Source organism: Hypomesus transpacificus, chromosome 4 (genome assembly GCF_021917145.1).
Source record: "Hypomesus transpacificus isolate Combined female chromosome 4, fHypTra1, whole genome shotgun sequence".
In the NCBI taxonomy this organism is placed as follows: Eukaryota; Metazoa; Chordata; class Actinopteri; order Osmeriformes; family Osmeridae; genus Hypomesus; species Hypomesus transpacificus.
Window position 1 is genome coordinate 8963624 of NC_061063.1, and position 20545 is coordinate 8984168.

At 48.7% G+C, this 20545-nt stretch overlaps 1 protein-coding gene across 1 annotated transcript in view; it reads left to right on the plus strand.

The window, feature by feature from the left end:
- The first annotated feature begins 7657 nt into the window (after positions 1-7657).
- ext1b (exostosin glycosyltransferase 1b) overlaps positions 7658-20545 on the plus strand; it is a 54177-nt gene continuing 41289 nt past the window's right edge. The window contains exon 1 of the mRNA XM_047019916.1: positions 7658-9484. Within this exon, the coding sequence (XP_046875872.1) occupies positions 8541-9484 (944 nt within the window). The 5' untranslated portion in view covers positions 7658-8540. The remainder of the gene's footprint in view (positions 9485-20545) is intronic.

Consider the following 20545-nt stretch of genomic DNA (forward strand, 5'->3'; position numbering starts at 1 on the left):
CTGTATGTAGCTCGGCTTTGCGGCCAGCCCTGAGCGCAGCTAAAGAATGTGTTCCACATGTCATATACCGGAGTCCTCCAGTGTGTCAGACCAACTGCTGTCAATGGAATGCCTGATAGGAATACTCTACAAGCTGTTCAGGCAAGCCTGAATCTTGAGTAGGAGGGGAAAGCAAAGGGGGGGGGGGGGGTGAAGGGAGGGAGAGGATGAAGGGAGAAATAACTGCCTGTATTGGCAAATTCATAAACTGGCCAGCCAACAAACAAACATGCACACACACACACACCCGAACACACACAGTCAAACTAAAAAGAACCTTTAGGGAACTGGTCCTGACACTCATGCATTTCTCAATAGCCGTAACCTATGACTGACCTCTAGCTTTTATTACCAAGGTCAGATGTTTGCCACTGTGCACGATTAGTCCTGAGGTAAGTCATTTCATTTTCAAGAGCAGTTAAAGGTACATAGGCATGAGGCAGAGTTGCATCTGACATGGGTTAGTCTATTCACACCATAGGCAAACCTTTGTTTTACATGTGTCATTAAAATGGTGAAAGGGTATATTAACGTACAATTACGGTAAACTCTTTGTCTCTAGATCAGCTTCTTCTCTCTTCATCTCTTTCTCTCATTTTACTATTCTCTTTCTGTCTCATTTTCTCTCTCTGTCTCTTTCTTCCCCCCATTCTCTGGCCCTGTGTTTATACCCAGGGCTGTACTGTGCATTGCTGGGTTGGGGACTGACTACAAGTTATAAATCTCCTTTCTCTCTTCCCTCGCTATGCCTCTCTACCCCTTATTTCTCTCTCCCTATCTATTTATATCCTATTTCTCCCTCTCCCTAGCTCTCTGTACTTCCCATTCTCTGTTTCTCTCTCTCTTGCCTGTTGACACAAGGCAAAGCCAAAAGTTCAGGTTTAGAAAAATTCCCAATTTCACAGGGTTCAGGGCGGATCTAGAGGTGATTTAGAGTGGGGCGCCCCTCATCTGTAGGCCTGGACAAACAGCTGGAGGGGGAGATGTTGGCTGTCTATAGCCTCAACGTCGGGGGCCTCAGTGTGTCTGTGTGAATGATGGGTTGTAGTAAGGATGATGGATGGATGGTGAATGGTCTCCATGCATGAAATTATGGTGACACAGAATACCGAAGGGGTTAGGTGGGGTCTGTGTGGGGGGAGAGAGACACAGACACAGAAGTCAAAAGACTCTGCCTCAAAGAGATTCATTCAAACAACTGTTATTTCCTACCAGCAATATGGGCGGGATTGGCTGGGAAATGTATCCTGTATGGAACTTACTATTTTGAGAAACAACATCCTTAAGAGGCTGAGAGTTTGAATCACCATGGCCTACTTGGCAGTTCCACGGCAGTTATGTAAGCCTAATAGCTTTAACACAATGCATGATGTACATAACAGATATCCCAGTCCCTCATATTTACTAAGCTCTGTGCTAACACTGTAAACGCATTTGTTTCTGTGGTGTACATATTGCCTGGTTATAGGAGCAATATGCTCCTTACGGCCCTCGTCTGAGTTGTTGGGTAATAAAAATGTAATAAAATGAAACAAACAAGCGGGCTGAAATGACTGCTCCCGTGGGAACTTCATCTTACACCCGCGATTTCCTTTCTTGCTAAATCTTTGATGAGGGAGGCTTTGGTTGATCATACAGAATGGTAAACGTTTCGGTTTGACGTATTTGCCTTAGGCTGTGTCCCTGAGTCACCGTCGCTTCAGTTACTGAGCACAGACACTCCCTTCCACCGGCCAAACTACAGACATCCGTTCAACAAACCTGCTTTACAAGCCCAGAGTAAAACGACTTGGTACCTCTCTCCCTCCTCGTTTCCCACTCTCCTCCCCGCACGCTCATTCCACGTCCCCTCGTTCTCTTCTCCCCAGCCCACGTCTAAATCACATTCTTTCCTTCGAAATTTTTTCTATTCTTCAGGTAAACAAATTAGGGAGCAAATGAGTTGAGATGAGAGGAGAGGGCTGATGAGGCGTGACAGAGGGAAAGGCTGGGAGAGGAGAGATGAAGGGCGGGGCCACGCAAACAGATTACAGGCGAAGGCTGGTGAGAAGGTGGGGGATGGAGGAAAGAGACAGAGAGCATATGAGATAAAGAACAAAAGTCCCAGAAACTTGGCCATGGGAGATGAATGAGTCCAGATGTTGAGCATCTTTCATCATTAGTCACTTAGACCCAAATGACTCAGCACAAAGCCTAATCCTACACTATGATAAACACAGCATACACACAGACACGCAAACAAACAGTAAACAAAGTAACATTCGCTTCCTTTTGACTTCGCCTCAAGGACGTTGTGGTATTGACTGGAGACTCTGTTTCAGGCTGACATCAGTGTAGATCTATACCACTCTAGAACATTGTGTCTTCTAGTCTGTAAACACCACCACAGTTCCCCTGCCTGACCAGGCTAATTGCATCCGGACAATCAGAACATCATGAATAAGCAGAGAAGACAGATGCGAGAACATGGAGTGGGGTGTGTATGCGTGTCTGTTTGTTTGTGTGAGGGGAGTGTGTATGTGTGTGGTGTATGTGTGTGTGTGTGTGTGTGTGTGTGCAGGGGGGGGGTATATGCACATATTTGTGCTTGTGTGCATCTGTGTGGGTGGGTGTTAGTGTGTGTTTATAGAGGTTTGTTCATTCACTTGTTTGTGTACATGTGTTTGTGTACTGTGTGTGTTTGGCTGGTTCAGTGTTCTGCTCTAGAACATCAATCAATAGAACACACTGTGGCAAAATGAAAAATGTGGGGAAAAACACAAAATATAGGTATGAAATTAAGGCAACATCTCAGCTTCCAAATCATTGTTTCTCATTGCAGTTTTTGGAATTGAATCATCTGATAACGACACATAACTGTAATTTCACTTGATGATTAATTTAGATTAGGTCTTGTGTTCAGTTCCACTGGACAAAACTTTCACCATGTTGGTATCTTGTAAGATCTAACTCACTTTAGCCATCTACATGTTGATGTCTGTTCCAGCCCCACCTGACCCTGAAATCAACACACCAGCAAGCAACTTAATGCACATAGAAGCTCTTAGTCCTTAGCGGCCTATGGTACTTAGTGTGGAGATGAGACCAAGCTGAAGGCTGCATCCATAATTAACCCATTACTGTCAAGGCAGCTGAAAAGCTTGACATGTCCTCGCTTTTTACCTCATCGTTTATATTATGTTATTTTGTGTTGGACCCACGCCTGCATCCCTAGTTCACCTCTTTTCTGATCTCGGGGAGGGGGGGGGGGGCAATGGGGAACCGAGCCTAAATAAGTGTACGTGTGAAAATGTGTAAAAGACATTGGAGAACAAGCAGTCTTCTGTTTCCCTTGTCTCTGTTGAGGGTGGATTTCTCATTTATTTTGATGTCGTTGGAATAAGACTGAGCAACGTCTGTTTGGCGGGAGGCCAATTAATGCTATCACGTTCAACATCATCAAAGCATGATCATTCTCTCTCTCTTTCTCTCTCTTCCCCTCTTCTCTGTAACACTATTTCAGACTCCAACCGCAAATTTGTCTAAAATTAGAAACTGGAATACAGGGGCAATTAAAATGGGTAAAACAAGGTACTAAGACCAAGAGAGAGAGTGAGTGAGAGTAAAATAAAAAGAGGCATCCCCTCTTTGTCCAAAAGAAAGAAAGAGAACGGGGGGAAAGAATAATAGAGGAAAGAATGAAAAAGAGAAAGAGAGCTAGACAGAGAGAGGGCCACTGAGAGAAACAAATCCACAGAGTTAGAGAGGTTTAGATAGAATGGAGAAAGAGACATGAACATAGAGAGAATCAGAGGGAGGGAGGGAAGGAGACAAAGGGAGAATACTGAAAATACAAAGTAGAGTTTCCCTGTCTTTCCTGGCAGCTCTCATGCTAAGACTGCAGCCATCTCCCTAGCTCTGCACCCAGTCCATCTGATTGGACCTGAGGTTTGGATGCTGCCAGACACCGGGGGGGTCAAAGGGGCAAGGAGAGCCTGCTCTTATCTCTAGCAGTGGCTTTAAAGCATTAACATTCACCCTGCATTGAGGGGATGCAATACTGCATCTTTTCAAAGAGATCGTTTGAGTGTGTGTGTGTGTGTGTGTGTGTGTGTGTGTGTGTGTGTGTGTGTGTGTGGGGGGGGGGGGGTTGTATAGTGTGAGGGCATGAGTCCTACTTGTTACACTCTGTGATCATAGTACTAATATGATGGGTTTTCAATAATAATGTAACTCTGTATCAGTGGCATTACTGTGATGAGTCTGGTGCAAATGGATAATTGTAAATTGTAAAGTGGATTAGTGTGCTACAGAAAACCCCAATGAATACATACAAATCTTCATGTACTGTGTCCCTCAACTTCAGCATCAGCACATTTTAAGCATTAATGTCAGTGAAGCTTTTTGTGCTAATCAAATTATACAGTAAGTGGGATCTGATAGGGTATTTTAGTGGAAAAACCAACTACGTTTTGGTTGTTTTTCATTATTCTCAATGGCGATTCCACCAAAATCCCAAATCAGGATCCACCTCTGATAGTTGCGCTGGAATAATAATGAAGGGGTGAAAAGTCAGCGACGGCTGGGATTTCTTATGAGAACAAAAGCCCATCTGACCATCTGAAGCCACGTCTGACCTGCATCGCTTCTTCTACTGACTCCTTTGCGTATTCCCAGAAGTATCTGGAATGAAATTCTATGAGTTTTGGCCGCTTTTGGCTGGTTTCGCTAGGAGCCGCAGCAAACAAGAAGGCCTCCCTCCCACATCCCTGAAAATTTAAACCCCTCGCTTTGCCTAAAGCAAGCTCTCAGCTTTGCTGTCGAAAGGTCAGTTGAAACAAAATAAAAAATGCAAGGTAGCTACACACACATCCCACACAAAGCAGGCATTCAGCACTTTGAAACACAAGGCAACAGCAACTTAGCATGCATTTGCCCGGAGGTATGTGTATGTGTGAATCGAAGAAAGATACTTCCAAGATAACACTCCCACTCTCTAGCCATGTACCCAGGCTTACATTACAGGAACTACACGTCATGATGCAAATGTTGAGATGTGGCTAGGATCATTCTGAAAGGCTTCTGGTTGCTGTGAGGTATCTTCAGCTGCAATGCTAATGATTACAATCCTGTGCCTCAGTGGGATAAAAATCAATTGGTTTCAAGGTTCTACGTCTCCGAACGTTTGCATGCACCTCTCGCAGGATTCTGAAGGGGATGGAGATACAAAACAAGTTTGACGTGTGTATGTTTTCCAAACAACTTGAAGCATATCATAACTCTAGAACCTTCTGTACAGATGAGCATGCTCCCAAAGAGACAGTGCAGAAGAGGGTACTTCAGTACAGCTACGTTTCTTGTTAGGGGAAACTCTGTGTCAGTCTAACTTCTGTTACATTAGCCGACTTGTTACAGTCCTCTGGATAAACATGCAAGTGTGGCTGTTGTCTGGGCTCCTGTGAAGGCGTGCTGGGGGCTGGATGACATTAGCCTGGTCCTAACCAGACTCTCGTACATTTCATTTCTACAGAGAGTCTGGTCTCGCTCCATTAACAAGCATTGACTTCCTTGGTGGCGGGTACTCTGTTGAAGTTTAAAACTATTGGATCTGCTCAGAGCCACTCTGATCTGCCATAATCAAATCGCTAGTGTTCGCCTTAGCCAATTCCTTCACCACTACTGTAACAGAGATAGCTGCCGTAGCTGGAAAATCAAACTGTTCCCGAACCCCGTGGGGAGGAGGGCCACAACATCATGGCCACCAACAAAACCCAGCAAAACTTGCTTTAGCTTATGGATATTCGGCAGCATTGCTACAAGGACCGAATGGTTTCGCTCGCATCTCTCTCCGCCGCTATTACGGAACTAAAACACAAACTAGCGCCACTCCCTCTGTTCGCTGATTGGCCGGTAGAAAATTAACAGACATCTGACTGACGTACCTCATGGCCAGACCTAGTACAGAAGCAAAATCAAAATTGAGCGGAAGTACGTAGGAGGGCAGAGCCAGGCTAGGATGACATGGCTCCAGGAGTAAATGGCATGTATTTGGGACCACGCAAACAAACACACACTCACAGGTACACACAGACACATGTGGGTACACACACCCACACAGTAACACACATCTTTTGGCAGCCTGTGACTGTTGGAGTACGGCTCATGACATCATCAGGAGGGGAGTTTTATCAGTGCCCAATCTGCCTTGCCTAGAAGACTCTCAAAGACTGTTTTGTCTTCCGTCTGCCTAGGAGACCCTGAACCTGTGGATTACCTTCCAGCCAGGGGGTATTTGTTTACCAACGCCCGAGTCTGTGGCCTTTATCATGACAACCTGCCGCTGCATGGAGGAAGTGGCTTACTTAAGGCTTATCAACAAGGGAAGAAAAACAACGCTTCTGGTAATCCAACTCTACTCTGATAAACTGAGACCAAGGAAAGCATAGGAAAGAGGGTTTAGGGAGCAAGTATAAGAGGTAAAGTGTTTGAATTAGGTAGGACCTATACTAATCATACAGGGTAATCATTTGGGATGAACAATTGCAAAACCATGGTTCAGTCTCCAAAGGCTTTCCTTGAGTCCTTGTCCCCTTATCCAACTAAATGTCCACATTAGTGTAAATGAAAGGATCTCACATCTTCTTGTCCATGCTTATATGGATATGGAAAGGCCAGTTGGTAAAGTTTGGGGTAGGGAAGGCAGAGTTTGAAGATCTGGCTTGTGTTTAACCAGCATGCAGTGAGGTTCAGGCCAACCCCAGACTCCTGGCTCCTCTCCCAGTCTTCCCCTCTCCTTCTCCACCTCTAATTACCCACCCACCCCTCTTCCCCTGGCTAATTGGCCGATAAAAAATGAGGATGGCCTATTCACCTAGTCTGAGTGCTGTGCCACAAAATGGCAGCTGTGTGGATTAGGCAAGTTTATGAGGCATGGTGACACCAGGACAAAGTCTTGGTGTTATTCATCTCTGTCATAAAGTCCCTCAAGTACCTTGGACTGGAGAAGGAAGTGAAGACTTGTTGACTTCATTGACTTTTTAACCCTTTTCTCCTCTAAAGTTCGATAGATTCAGGCTTAAATCCTTAAAATCAATCATAATTACAGGACCACACTTCACCCAGTCAGTCCAGTCTGCTAGGTTGTAGCCCAGGGTCATATTTAAGTCTTTCAATATTGGGATTTTGTTTGCACACAGTAATGCTATTGATTTTGGTTTACCACCATAATTACCAGTTCAACAAGCTGGTATAACACAAGTCGACATCGACAAGCTCATCGTGTGCTCACCTAATGCTCTGTAGCCTAACTGATATTTTATGCATTCAGAAAGGCTCTTTTTTGTTAGTTTTTTTTTACAAAAGCGAGTTATTTTGTTGTTTCTTTTACGTAAGGACGTTGTAAATGAACTTGTGTACATTAATCAATTTACTGTAAATCACAGTTTTCACGTTTTTTGAACCGCAGTAACACCAATGATTCAGCTATTACGCTTGAACTTCCCTTCCATTAATATTCGTTGTGCTCGACGGTGGCTGTGCTCCAATGCTGTGCTCTGGTTGTGAAAGGGTGCATAAATAAGCACCGCCTTTTCCGGCCCCGGCAAAAGACCAATGAGCAGAGCCGATACAGGCTGATGGGATGTCGCGTCAGCTGCTATCGTGTCGGGATTGGAATGTTACAGAGTAACAATCGGAACAACTGAGCATTTGGTAATTGGACACTAGGATCAAAGAATTCCTCCTTTTCAACGTTTTCTGTGTATCTGAGAAGTCATATCTTACTGCGGCGCGAGGTCGTTGCGCTAGTTTATTCTATTGCCAGGCCCTCTTCACCGATGAAATTATTGTATTCTTGCGTGTGTGAGGGTCTGTCTGGGGATTATAAATAAGAGAAATGCAGGGATTCGTGCGGCTACAGTTATACAGATGAACTGCTGTTTTCCCAGGCTCTCTTGTCTCCTGTCCAGTGGAACCATGGACTGGATCCCAACGTTTCCACACTGACGGCGTTCTACCCTGGTCAACGTGTTAACGACTTTACATCTATACCGCGGGATAGCGTACCTATAGTGTTCGCCGTGGCAAACAGACCCAGGAACCCCCCGCCTCTACTCCACGAACGAGAGAGTTGGTGTTGAGATTTCGGACCTCTATTAGATTGCCTACCCAAACGAATTTTAACATTTGAATACAACCAGACAGTAGCCTACAAAGGACACAGGCAACAATATTAGGAAATCTTAGATTTGATCGTTGGTAGAGATCACACCGGAGGAGTGCAATAGCTACACCGATTTTTGAAATGGTCCAAGTAGAATAGGGGGAGCGATAAAATACATGTTAAATCGCCCACATGCTCTGGATCAATCGCTGGATAGGGGAACGGAATACGAACACAGTGGAAAACGCGAGTTCGAAATCCTTGCAGGCTGGAAGATGGCGGAGCGGTGGAGGTGGTGAGAGCCTAACTTTGGGCGACTTGAAATTTATTTGTAAACAACTCGACCCTATTTGTAGGACACATGCAGGCCAAAAAACGATATTTAATCCTGCTCTCCGCCGGTGCATGTCTAGTTCTACTGTTCTACTTTGGTGGGGTCCAACTTCCAGCCACGGGCAGGAACCGGCATGATCGAAGCCGCAATGGATATCGCACGGACCAGCCGTGGCCACACTTCTCCGACCCGTTACAACGTTTCTTGCCCTGGGATCAACTGGACACAGAGGAATACAACCTTCACATATCTCCCAGGCAGAAGAGGGACGTTAACACGAGTGTTTACAAAGGCAAACGATGCCGCATGGATTCATGCTTTGATTTCTCTATATGTAAAAAGAACGGTTTCAAAGTTTATGTCTACCCCCAGCAAAAGGGGGAGAAAATCTCAGAAAGTTACCAGAATATTTTATCGACCATTGAGGGATCCAGGTTCTATACATCTGACCCGGGACAAGCTTGTCTATTCATCCTGAGCTTGGACACTTTAGATAGGGACCAGCTCTCGCCACAGTACGTGCACAATCTCAAAACCAAGGTCCAGAGCCTGGCTCTCTGGAACAACGGTAGAAACCACCTCATATTTAACCTGTACTCGGGGACATGGCCAGATTACACGGAAGACCTTGGCTTCGACATAGGACAGGCTATGTTGGCCAAGGCCAGCATAAGTACAGAGAACTTTCGGCCCAGCTTCGACGTGTCCATCCCGCTGTTTTCCAAGGAGCACCCGCAAACCGGCGGTGAGAGGGGATACCTAAAGTACAACTCCATTCCACCTTTCAGGAAATATATGCTGGTGTTCAAAGGGAAGCGATACCTGACGGGTATTGGGTCAGACACGAGGAATGCCTTATACCATGTCCACAACGCAGAGGACGTGGTGCTCCTCACGACCTGCAAACACGGAAAGGACTGGCAGAAGCACAAGGACGCGCGCTGTGACAAAGACAACGCGGAATATGACAAGTGAGTTATGAATGATTTGTGTCAAAGCTGCCTTTGTGTGTCTCTCCTATTAACGATGTCTACTTGGAGCTTTTACAGTACATCTTAAGATGCTGGCCCATAATGGTGTTCTCTCATGCAGACTATGCGTCCTAGCCAATGGCGCATCGTGTGTGTGTGTGTGTGTGCTTTGCGAGCAGATATGAACCCATTCTATTACCATTTAAAACCATTGACCGTCACTCTGGTTGACCAAAGCGGGTTATGATCCATCCTCGGTCCCACCCCCTAACCCCTGCTCTCTTTCAAGCGTGAACGGAGAGCTCTCCAGCCAGTCAATTACCTCTCTGGGTTTGCGTAAATCAGCGCGGTCATCCCCCCCCACCTCCTCCCGGAGGAATTCAGCCCACTTCACACAGATATCGCAGCCAACCGAGGATACGCACGGACATGTTTGATTTGCTCAATACTTCATGGGAATTAGGCTTAGCTCACCCAGAGAGTGGACTGGAAGACATATTGTTACCGTGTACAACTAATACACACCTATCTTGCATACAGAATCCTGATACAGCCTAATTATCAGTCACATGTAACTACAATATCCTGGCTAAATTGTACAACAACCAGAAACTAATATCCCATGGCTATAACTAAATATATGACTGGTGAACATAATTACTTTGGAAGTAGTGCGCTCAGATTGAGGAGACCTCAGTTCAGTTTAGGGGTGTCAGTGTAAATGTCAGTCCAAACCACTCAGAGCAGTGGTATGCTTGACATGGTAGTAGGCTATTCACTGTCAGACTGCTGCCAGGTTTTGTTAAGAGTGACCAGGTTTTTCGGGGGCAGGAATGTCTACCTGAATTCAATCATTTGTAAATCCTTGTTCAACTTGGGCATGTAAGGACCCAGACCCTGCATGGAGGAAAGTTTGAATGACAGATTCATTAAACACTACTAAGTCAATCATTGGTTGATACGAGCCGAGTGATGGAAGCTTTGATGGGACATCGGTTGAGTCTCAAGTCTGTCTTAATTCTTTCTCTTTATTGATCTTGAAAAGTAGAGACAAGGGAGTCAGGAAAGCCACTTTCAGACTCACTAGTCAGCTAGCTACCCTGCCTATGACACACACTGACACATACATCCTTCACACTGACGCATACATCCTACACACACACACACACACACACACTCAATGCAAATATGCTGCCTCAACATCCCCACAAGTGGGTGCTTGTCCATTTACCATCCTTCTATCCTCTATCTCTCCCTCCAATCTCATCTTTCTCTCTCACTGTGTCACACACACACACACACATTCAAGACACTCTTGGAGTCAGGTCAGCTCTCCTCTCGTGGCCTGAGCCTGAGTCTTGGCTGGACTTCCGTGTCAGGCTGTGTCTGCTGGTGTCAGAGCTGAGGATGGCTCACGTGTCCTGGACCAGCTGCTCCAGGAGGAGGGCGTTCCCAGGGAGCCAGACTCCCATCGTACGCACATGGAACATTCTAAGGTGGACGGGTGCAGGGACGTATACAAACGTGTAGTCTTCCTCTCCCCTCTGCCAGCGACACTACGTCGACATGTCAACAGCTCTCTACGTCCTCCCACCCTTTCAACTCCTGACCTCTGACCTTTCAGCCTCCTCTTGGAATGCGGCCAGGGTGAGATCTGAGCGCTTGTTTAGCACGCGCGCGCATACATGCTCAATGGCAAGGGCCTGCACCGTTAACTCAATTGATTTCCTGACTCCCAATCACTCCCAATTGGAGTCACTTGTTCCACTTCCATCCAGGGACCAGCGTCGATAAAGGGGCCCATTCATTGAAATGCTATCCAATCAGCTTGGTGGGCTGCTTGGGGGTGGGGGGGGGGGGGGGGGTCAGCATGAGGAAAGCAATTAGTGTCTGCTGAGAATACAGGACACCCATGTGGCTTGGCCCCATTAGCAAACAAACACGCTGGTTTTATACATTTACCTGACAGTATAACATGATTTTGTGCTTGTGCACGAAGGCTGTTGTGGTGGTGTGTCCACGTGGCCTCCCCCTTCACCACGACTTGCCGATTTGTCCCGGCTCGTCACGAGTTTCCCAGCAGTCGCCGGCGTCATGATTTCCCCCATTTAATACTTAACCAGCTCTGGCGCTCTGTATTGACTTTGTGCTTTAGCCACTTCACCTGCGAACGCCACTCAAGGTCACTCTGGGGAGTTGGAGGAGTGAGTGCGAGGGTGGGTTAATGTGTCGGGGTGTGTGTGCGTCTCCTAGACAGGGAGAAAGGAGTGTCCGTATCCAAATGTGTGTTCTCTCAGTGGAAGCCTGTGGGAGCAGTCCCAGGGAAGCTGTGTGACGTTACGATGACTGGGGCTCACAGAGGGAAAGCTCCAGCCACTTTAGACTGCAGCTGACGTTTTGTTGACACAGCAACCCGGGATTAGAGCCCCAAACCTGGAGGCCCCAACACCGATCACTGCACCTGATCACTTTCAGAAAGAACTCCTAACTACCTCTTCCACACATCAGTGTTGACTATTGTCAGGGCAGATAAGGAGAGGTGGTGTCGTCTGGGAAAGGCGGGAGAATTGAAGGTTAACGCCGATGTGTAAACGGCATCTGTGAGGGGTGGTGTCACGGTTCCCCGGTTTTTCCGTTGTTTGTTTTCTGTTGTCAGATTAATAAATCATGAATAATTCATGAACCTCATCTCACTTAAATAAAGCAGTGGCCTATGATGGTATAAATATGCTAATGACCAAAGGTATTCAGCTGGAATGCCGCTTGGCTTAATTAGCTTGGTTTGATTATTTTTGGTGTGTGTGAGAGGTGCACTGAGGTTGGGTTATCTTATCAGGGGATCAGTACTTCTTAGTTCCTCTTCTCTGGGCTTTTGGGCCTGTTCCCTATTACAGACTGTAGCTTTTTGTGATTTAATTGCCGAGTCATGATTTAAGAAAAGATTGTACCATTTTGTTTGTCTTTTAAATGTTCTTAGAAAGACGCCACCATACGCCACCCAGCCGGTGTTACTATCAGCCCTCTCCTGATGCGTTTATGTCTACCGCCGCACAGCGCTGTGTCTGTGTGTGTTTAGCTACGTCCGGGTGTGAGTGTGTATGAGTTTGTGTGCGTGTGTGTATGTGTGGTGGAAGATGAGTGCAGGGGGCCTTGACCTGGCTGGCTCGCTCTGCCGGAGGGAGGTAAGCGAGGCCCTACCCAGTGACCCATATTCACAGGGGATTACCATGACGATGTGGCCCCTACACCACGAGGGAGGACAAAAAGAAGAGATAGGAGCTGGCCCAGTGAAAGAGAGAGGTAGCTGGAGAAGAAGACAGAGAGAGAAACCAAATTAGTTTCTGTCCAGGTTATGAAGAGGTAGTTAGACAGCTGATAGGTTGCTTGTGAAGTGGATCGGGCGAGACAAGTTGCTGACTGGTTACCGGGTAAAAAGTGATGAGCCAGACAGCAGTGTGATTGGTTCCTCATTAGAGGTGCGCAAGCAGGAGCGAGGGAGACCTGCAGGTTCCATTACTGCTGCAGAAGAATTCTGGAGCGCTGACATCTGTCTGGTCCTCCTCTCTTTCTGTTTCATCTCTGTGGGGGGAATTGCCCAGTTAAAGCTGTATAAAAAGACTCTGGACAATCCTTGACATATCTGTCCTTAACACAGGCATCTCTAACTAGTAACATCAGTTAAGTTAATACACAGTTAGCTGTACACTACAAAACCGGGTGCCAAATAGCCAATATTCGTTAATATGTAACTCTGTCGACTGGAATTGGCTGCAGTTTACTGTAACATCAGACGATTGGCTCTGGTGAAAGCGCTGTCTGGTGTTAATGACAGTGTAGACAACCACATCCTGTAATCTCCACAGTTACAACCTCAGACAAGGAAGTCCCACTGTTCCAACACGGTCCTGCCCCAGCTTCTTATCTTGTTCTCACACCCCTGTGTGTGTGGGTGAGTGTGTGTCTCTGGTTGTGCCAAACACGGTGAGGTAGAGCAAGAGAAGGGCTGTGTGACTACAGGAGGGTCGGGGGGGGGGTGAAGACGATGAAAGCCAAGCATTGTGTGACATCACAAGAAGCTCTTTGGAACTTTGTTAAATCAAGTTGGTATAACAAGGGTTATCAGGTTTTTCAACTTGTGGAGTCCACACACGTTGTCATTAAAGCACAATGTCATTAAAGCACTTTTTGTTGTTGTTGAATACACCCGAATTGAATACGAAAAAAGAATGCAGTGTGTGTGTGTGAGAGAAAGGGGTAAAAGAGAGAGAGACTTTATGACTGTGTTTGTGTCATTGTTGAAGGGTGTCCTCTTCCTCAGCCCTCCTCCCCCTCCCCAGGCTGTGGGCCACCTGACAGAGCCATGTCGTCAGGGAGAAGCAGTGGGTTGAAAGCCTGGCCTACTTGTGCCCTGGCCTGGGCTCTGCGTCCCTCCCTGGGGGCCCTGGGCCTCAACAAGAAGCTCACGCCCTGGTTCCTGGGGCATACAACACCAACTAGTGTGTGTGTGTGTGTGTGTGTGTCCGTTATTCCTGTGTGGCGCTCGGTGAGCGATGGCTGTGCTTTGCAGGGCAGTTCAGTGCGATGTGTTGTCACTGTCCTGGAGCTACGGAGGAGGGGACAGTGGCTTCCTTGCGAGTGTGCGGCACCACGATGGTTCGAATGTGTGCGAGTTTGCCTGAGCTGCCTAGCTTCTCTCCCAGGGGAATTGCCACTCGGGGGAGGCCTGGGGAGGTTGTGTGTGTGTCATAGGGCCTGGGCTAGCTTTTACACCCCCCCCCCCCCCAAAGTGTTTAACAACACCTCTGGAACGACTCAGTTCAATCAGACTGAGGCTGCCTCCATCCTCCAGACACTGACCTCCTCCTTCACTTCTCACCCCGCTGCGAGAGCAGAAAACAAACGGCCCCTTCCTTCTCTATTCATATTCAAATAGTCATCTGGAAGAGGTGGAGTGGGAGGGCGAGGGTGGTAGTTTAAAAAAGCATTATGTCACTGGAGAATGCGTTTTTGTGTTGGGGGTGAGTGTGGGGGCCCGGTGTGGACAGAAAGAGGGTTTTGTTGGAGTGGAGGAGGGTGAGGAAATGGGGCCGGCGTTCATGCTTAATGGCTTAGTTTGACTTCCTTTTTGAGAAAAGACGAAGGGAGAAATGGGAAGGGAGAGGAAGAGGAGGAGGAGGAGGAAGAAGTAGGGGAATGAGAAAAGAAGAGAGGTAAGAGAAGGCGAGGGGAAACAGAAGAGGAGAGGTAACGGTGGCCCTGGGCCCTTCAAGGGGGCCCTTTGTGTCAAAGTTTACACTGGTGCTATAAACCGCCGCTGCCTTGTTGACACCACCGCTCCCCATATGGCCCCCTACACACACACACACACACACTTACTCCCCCACTTTGTACCCTGAAGGGTCTGAACTTCTAAACGCCCCGCCCCCTCCCCTTCGAGTCCCACTCCTCTCAGCCAACCTCAATGCTGGGATCTCGACCAATCCCAGCCCCAGGCTGGGGTCTCCTCTGGTCTCCTTGTGTTTGAACCCTGGCAGTCAGCAGCACACAATGGACGCCCAGTCCGACGTTGCGACCCCTCATTTGGAAGATTCGGTGACACTTCACGGATCACTGGCCAAGCCAAAACTGAGCCGGGGGGGTGTGTATGGTTATGAGTGTGTGTGTGTGGGGGGGAAGATCATTTGCTTTACCAGGGCAGGCTGCAGAGGCCTGTGGCAGGAGTGCAACATGGGAGAATGTTGTGTTTGGGGTATTATCAGGGCAGTGTGTTCCTGCCTTCCCGGTGCTGTTTATTTGTGAGTCCTTCCAGGTCCTTCTATTAAGATAAGAGAAGAGAGGGACGTCCAGGGGAGTGTGACTTTCTAAGGAGAATGTGGGACAAAGTGCAGCTGGTGGTGGTACTGTCTGTAGGACTGAGAACGTACACCCTCTCTCTTTCACCATCTCCTGCTCCCCCCCCCCCTGTCCCCCTTCTCACCCCTTCAAAAGAGAACGGTTTCAAAGCAGGCTTTTTGAAATGGCTTTAGAGCCCTGCCAAACAGCTTATTCCCCATATGGAGAAGTGGTCTTGGAGTGCAATGAGACACTTTGGAGCCAGATCCTATAGTGTTGGAGCACCCATGAAAACATTCCTGAACCTCATTTATTTCATCAGGGAGCCATTGTCTGACACAACAAATACACGAAAAGTTACAGTTGAATTCATCTGACTCAGCTTTCCGCCAGGCAGGTTCCTTGTGCGCCAGTGTTTGTGCGGTTGCGAAGCCATGTGACGAAGTAACATTTTGGGTGGCTGTATGTACAAGCGGCGTGTTCACCTCCCGGCGCACGCCGAACATTCCCAAAGCACATCCTGTGCAGCATCAAAGCCCCGTGGCAGGAAGCTAAGAAGTGAAAGGAGAGAGAAGGAAAGGGAGAGAGAGGAAGAGAGGGAGCTAAAGTGAGACTGGCGCTGGTGTCATGCTCTGACTAGCTCCGTCGCGGCAGGGTGTATTTTCAGGAGGGCTGAAAATGTTTGTTTCCCCCCAGAAAGTTGTGACACGTCGTCAGCTCTTTGTTTTTTCAAAGCGCCTGCTTCTTGTTTGCTTTGCCGCTCGCTCCGCTCCCTCGCTAGACGAACTGCTCTCTTCCCTCTCCGGGGTGGGAGGGGGGGGGGGGGTGGTGGAGAGGATCTGAAGGGGAGCGAGAAGGAAAGGGGGGGGGGGGGGAGCAAGTTGGGGTACTCGCTAAGGGGTCCTCCGTGGTGAGGAGGAGAGAGGGGTGTTTGGTTTATCTGTGGGTTGCCAGGTTGATGTCGGGGGTTGCCAGGTTTCATGGTTGCGGCGGAGTTTAACACGGCAACAGTTCTGTCTGCCGTTAACGACGCCTGCAACACTGACAACACCTTGTCTCTCTCACTTGCTCTTGTTGTCTTTGGGTCTCGCTCTTCTCTGGAAAGTGTTATTGCCTAACATGGATGGAGAGTGCTCGTATGCGTCCCTGATTGTAGTTTGGTAGCATGGGACTGTGTTATTGGCACCATGCTTGTTTAACCAACGACTGGGTGTCATAGCACGGTTGGTTTGTCTGTTAATGTCAGTGAGCTATTGAGGCTAGAGGTCACATTCTTCCTGCCTTCCTTGGTGTGTGCGTGAATGTGCACATAAGGAAGGCTGTGTTTGTCGGTGGGTTGGGTCTGAAGGTCTACGGTTCCGTGAGTATCTAATAACCCGGCTGGGTATTTGTCCCGGGTGTGCCTAAGCAGCCTCTGGAGCGCTCCCTGAACAGGCAGACAGGAGCGCTCAGGAGGGTCTGAACACGGCCAGCCTGGAGGAGCTGCTGTCTGGACACACAGCCTGTGTTTGTGCTGCAGTCTCAAGATGGGACTTGGGGGAGCTCAGACGGCGGCGCGCGCGGCGGTTGGTCTTCCTGGCGGGCCCGCTCTGAGGGAGGTTTGCTCCTCTGTCTGGGCTCAGGGCTGTATGTTTGGACACGCGCCCTATTCGTCAAGAGGTTTGGGTTTGGATCTCTTCGTGGAAGGTATTTGCTGGTGTAGAGGAGGTGGTTCGGAGCCAGGCGTTCCTGACGAGGATGTCTTGTTTGCCAAATGGGTCCCCAGGACTATGAGGAAGACGTCCTTGTGAAAGACGTGGGGCTGATCCAGGGCCATGTGCTCGGTGCTCTGCTCGTGGGCTATGTGTTCTCTGTCTTCTTGTGCTGGCTGTCAGGTCCTCGTGCTTGTTCTGGAGATGGACACAAGATCACTGATGCTGTATCCCTCCACTGCCTGGCAGAGAGCTTCTGGGGCTGGGGCTGAGGCTGGGGCTGGGGCTGGGGCTGAGGCTGGGGCTGAGGCTGGGGCTGAGGCTGGGGCTTCTTTAACGGCATGCACTCATGCGGAACCCCGGAAACCACACAAATGAATAATTTATCTGCAGGACTTTTATTCCTGTATTTTTTTGTCTTTTGTTTTTTTCCTCTCACCGTGTCCACATGTTCGGCATGCTCTCCCCCTGACCCCTAACAGGTCGCCTTCGCGTTCTCATTTTATTCAGCGTCACGGCTGTTCCAGATACCCAGCATTATATCAAACTTAAGGAACTTGATTTCATTCAATTTGGGGGGGGAGAATAACAAACCTTGCCTCGAAGGCACTGTTTTAGTTGGATTAAATCTGATGAGTAAAACAGTCTGAGGCATTCAGGGAATTAACTCCTGATTCAATGGAGTTTAATCCGGAGAATGAACTGAAGAAGAGCCGTGCCAAGCAGGCAGGGGGCGGAAGTCTCCGGAGGCTCTGGTTCCTCTTCTGTAGAAGGAGGTTTGGAGAGTTCAGGAGAATGAACCACCTCCATCTGAAGACGACACGAGGACCTGCATAGTCTCTACGCACAAGGTTGACGTTTAGCTTTCGTGTGGTAATGTGGTAAACCTCAGCAGTCAGAGCACAGCCTCCCGTAGTGGGCATGATGGCATCTAAAGTCATTTTTAAGAGATTTTCCATTTCATTTAGCATCTTCTCATCTTAATTGTCCCTATCCACCTCAGTACAGGGCGACCTGGTGTTACACTTTGTCTCCTAGGTGCCAAAATCTCCCCTCCGCTCTTGAAGTCTCTTCAAGTATCCTTGAGGGCCATCGTCCTTCAAGTCACCGCTCATAAAACTCTCTTGTTCCTTTCACTAGCCAGCATGCGACACCTTCCTCTGTGTGTTGTTGTTGAGGTTCTTTGCAGAAGGAGACCCTTGCAAGCACGGGGAGGACATGCAATCTCCACACACCCTGGAGATGGACCCACCTGAGCAGCGAACAGTGCCCCAAGGGGGAATCAAACCCAGGACCTTCCTGCTGTGAGGCGACAGGGCAAGGCACTCCGCCACTGTCATGTCGCTCGACACGCAGCAGTGCGTGTTCAGAGACGGAACATTCCGGATAGGCTGAGTGGAAAGGTTATGTGTTGACAGACTTGATTCCGGCGCTCATGCTGCAGTCGCTGTTATGGAGTGTATTGCTCCTGTGGCCCTGGGATATCTAGGTTGTGAGTCTGAAGTACATTTTAATGAAATCTACAGCCTCTATTCCATAGTGATGACTAACCTGCCAGTGTGTTTAGAATGCTCCACTCAGCCGGTGACTGTGTGAGTCATGTCCCCGCCCCCATAGGGCAGGTTGTTCCCGTCGCCAGCCGGATCATGATTGACAGGGCCTTGCATTTTCTTATCGCCGCCGCCTGTGTTAGGCTGTCACTCCCTCGCTGCACCCGACTACACGGCACACTCCCATACGTGGCCAGCCCGTCGCTGCGCTCAACCCTGCCCTCGCCGTTGCAGAAGAAAAATAGCCCCGCGAGGCCTCTGTACTAGCCTCCGAACCGCTTCGAGACTGAGGAGATGGAAGCGGATTGGGGGCTGTGGTCCGCTCGGCAGGCCGTGTTCTGTGTTCGCGCTCACAGCTCCTCGCGCCGTCTCACGGTGGAACAGGAAGCGTGTTGTCTTGACCGGCTCTCCTGTCATGGCACTATGCAAATACACAGTGTTCCAGCGCACAGGTCTGCCGTGGTTGGGTGTCACCACTAGCCTCACGACCGCGGCACCTCGGGTGGGTGTTGGGTACGTGAACAACCCCACGGGGCTAAACAAGTACCTGCTTGTTTAACTGTGGGTTTGTGTTGGAGATTGAGAGTATCAACCCCCCGCCCCCCCTTCCCCAGTCTGGTGGAACAGACCTCTGGAGTGTGTGTTTGTATTTCTCCAGCCCTCCCTTGTTCTCATGTCTGAGTGTGTGTTTGTGTCTCTCCTAAGGTTTTGTGTTTGTCCTTGTTGAGTCTGGGATGCAGACAGACATTAGCAACTGGAGGAAAAGAAAAACATTTCAGTTTAAATGTGTGCGCGTGTGTGTGCTCATGAGTGTGTTTGTGTGTGTGTGTGAGAGAGAGCAAGAGGGAGAGAGAGAATTCAGTGGAATGTGACACAAAAGAAGGAGACTTCCACAAGTCCAGTTGCTTAAAGGGCAGACACACACACACACAGACACACACACACACAGACACACACACACACACACACCAGGGGAGCTCCCTTTCTCTGCAGCACCTAGTATTTCTCCGCCTGCTAGTTTCCAGAGAATGAACTTAATCATGCATTGGGTTGGCCGACAGGCCGTGTACACACACCCCAACAACCAGCATATCTTCATTATAGGAACACAGTCAGGGACGAGCTGTGTTCACCACCTCCTCCTCTAATGGTGCTGTCAGAACCACACCTGCTCAATCAGGAACTCCTTTTACTCTCTCTCTCGCACACACACACTCACACACACCGTCTTCACACTTTTAGTTTTACACACACACACACTGACTCTCACAATTTACACTCTCACTTTCCTAGACAAAAACACTCACTACTCTCTCTCTTCCTCACACACACACACCCACACACATGCGTCCATCCGCTTCTCATCTGGATGTAGCGACGGGGGCTAGCCAAGTGCAATTATGCAGCAGAGGAGGTTCTGTATGCGCTCGACAGAGAGAGAGTTGGACGGCTGCTTTAGAGTGGCCAGGCCTGAAGGAGAGCGTTTGTGGCAGTAATTTAGCACATGGGTGCTTTCACTGCGGGGTTATTGTAGCCGTCACAGTCTGCTGCTCACCCTGCATACACACACACACACACACAGGACTGTGTTTTCTGTCTGAATGGACTGAACTGAGAATCGAGGGCATCCACATAGAGAGCAGACAGACCAGAGAGCAGAGGCTGCAGCCTCCTTCCTCACCTTAGCAACACACTGCTTTACCTAAACAAGGGCCACCGCTGGTCAGCTGGACCCAAACCTCCCCTGGCGGAATGTTCTAGATCACAGACTCAAACACAAACAACCCCCACGTGTTTTAGTCCTCTCGTCTAAACACACCACAGCAGAGAGGGGGGAAGGCGAGCATGTGTTGGGCTTGTAAACCCAGAGGGACTGTCAGGGATGGACCACATCAGGGCTTGACCAGAATCTAAACAGACCACACATGCCCTAACGGAACCCTCGGCAGACCACACTGGTGTCTGTTCTCCAGCCAGCACTGCCACAA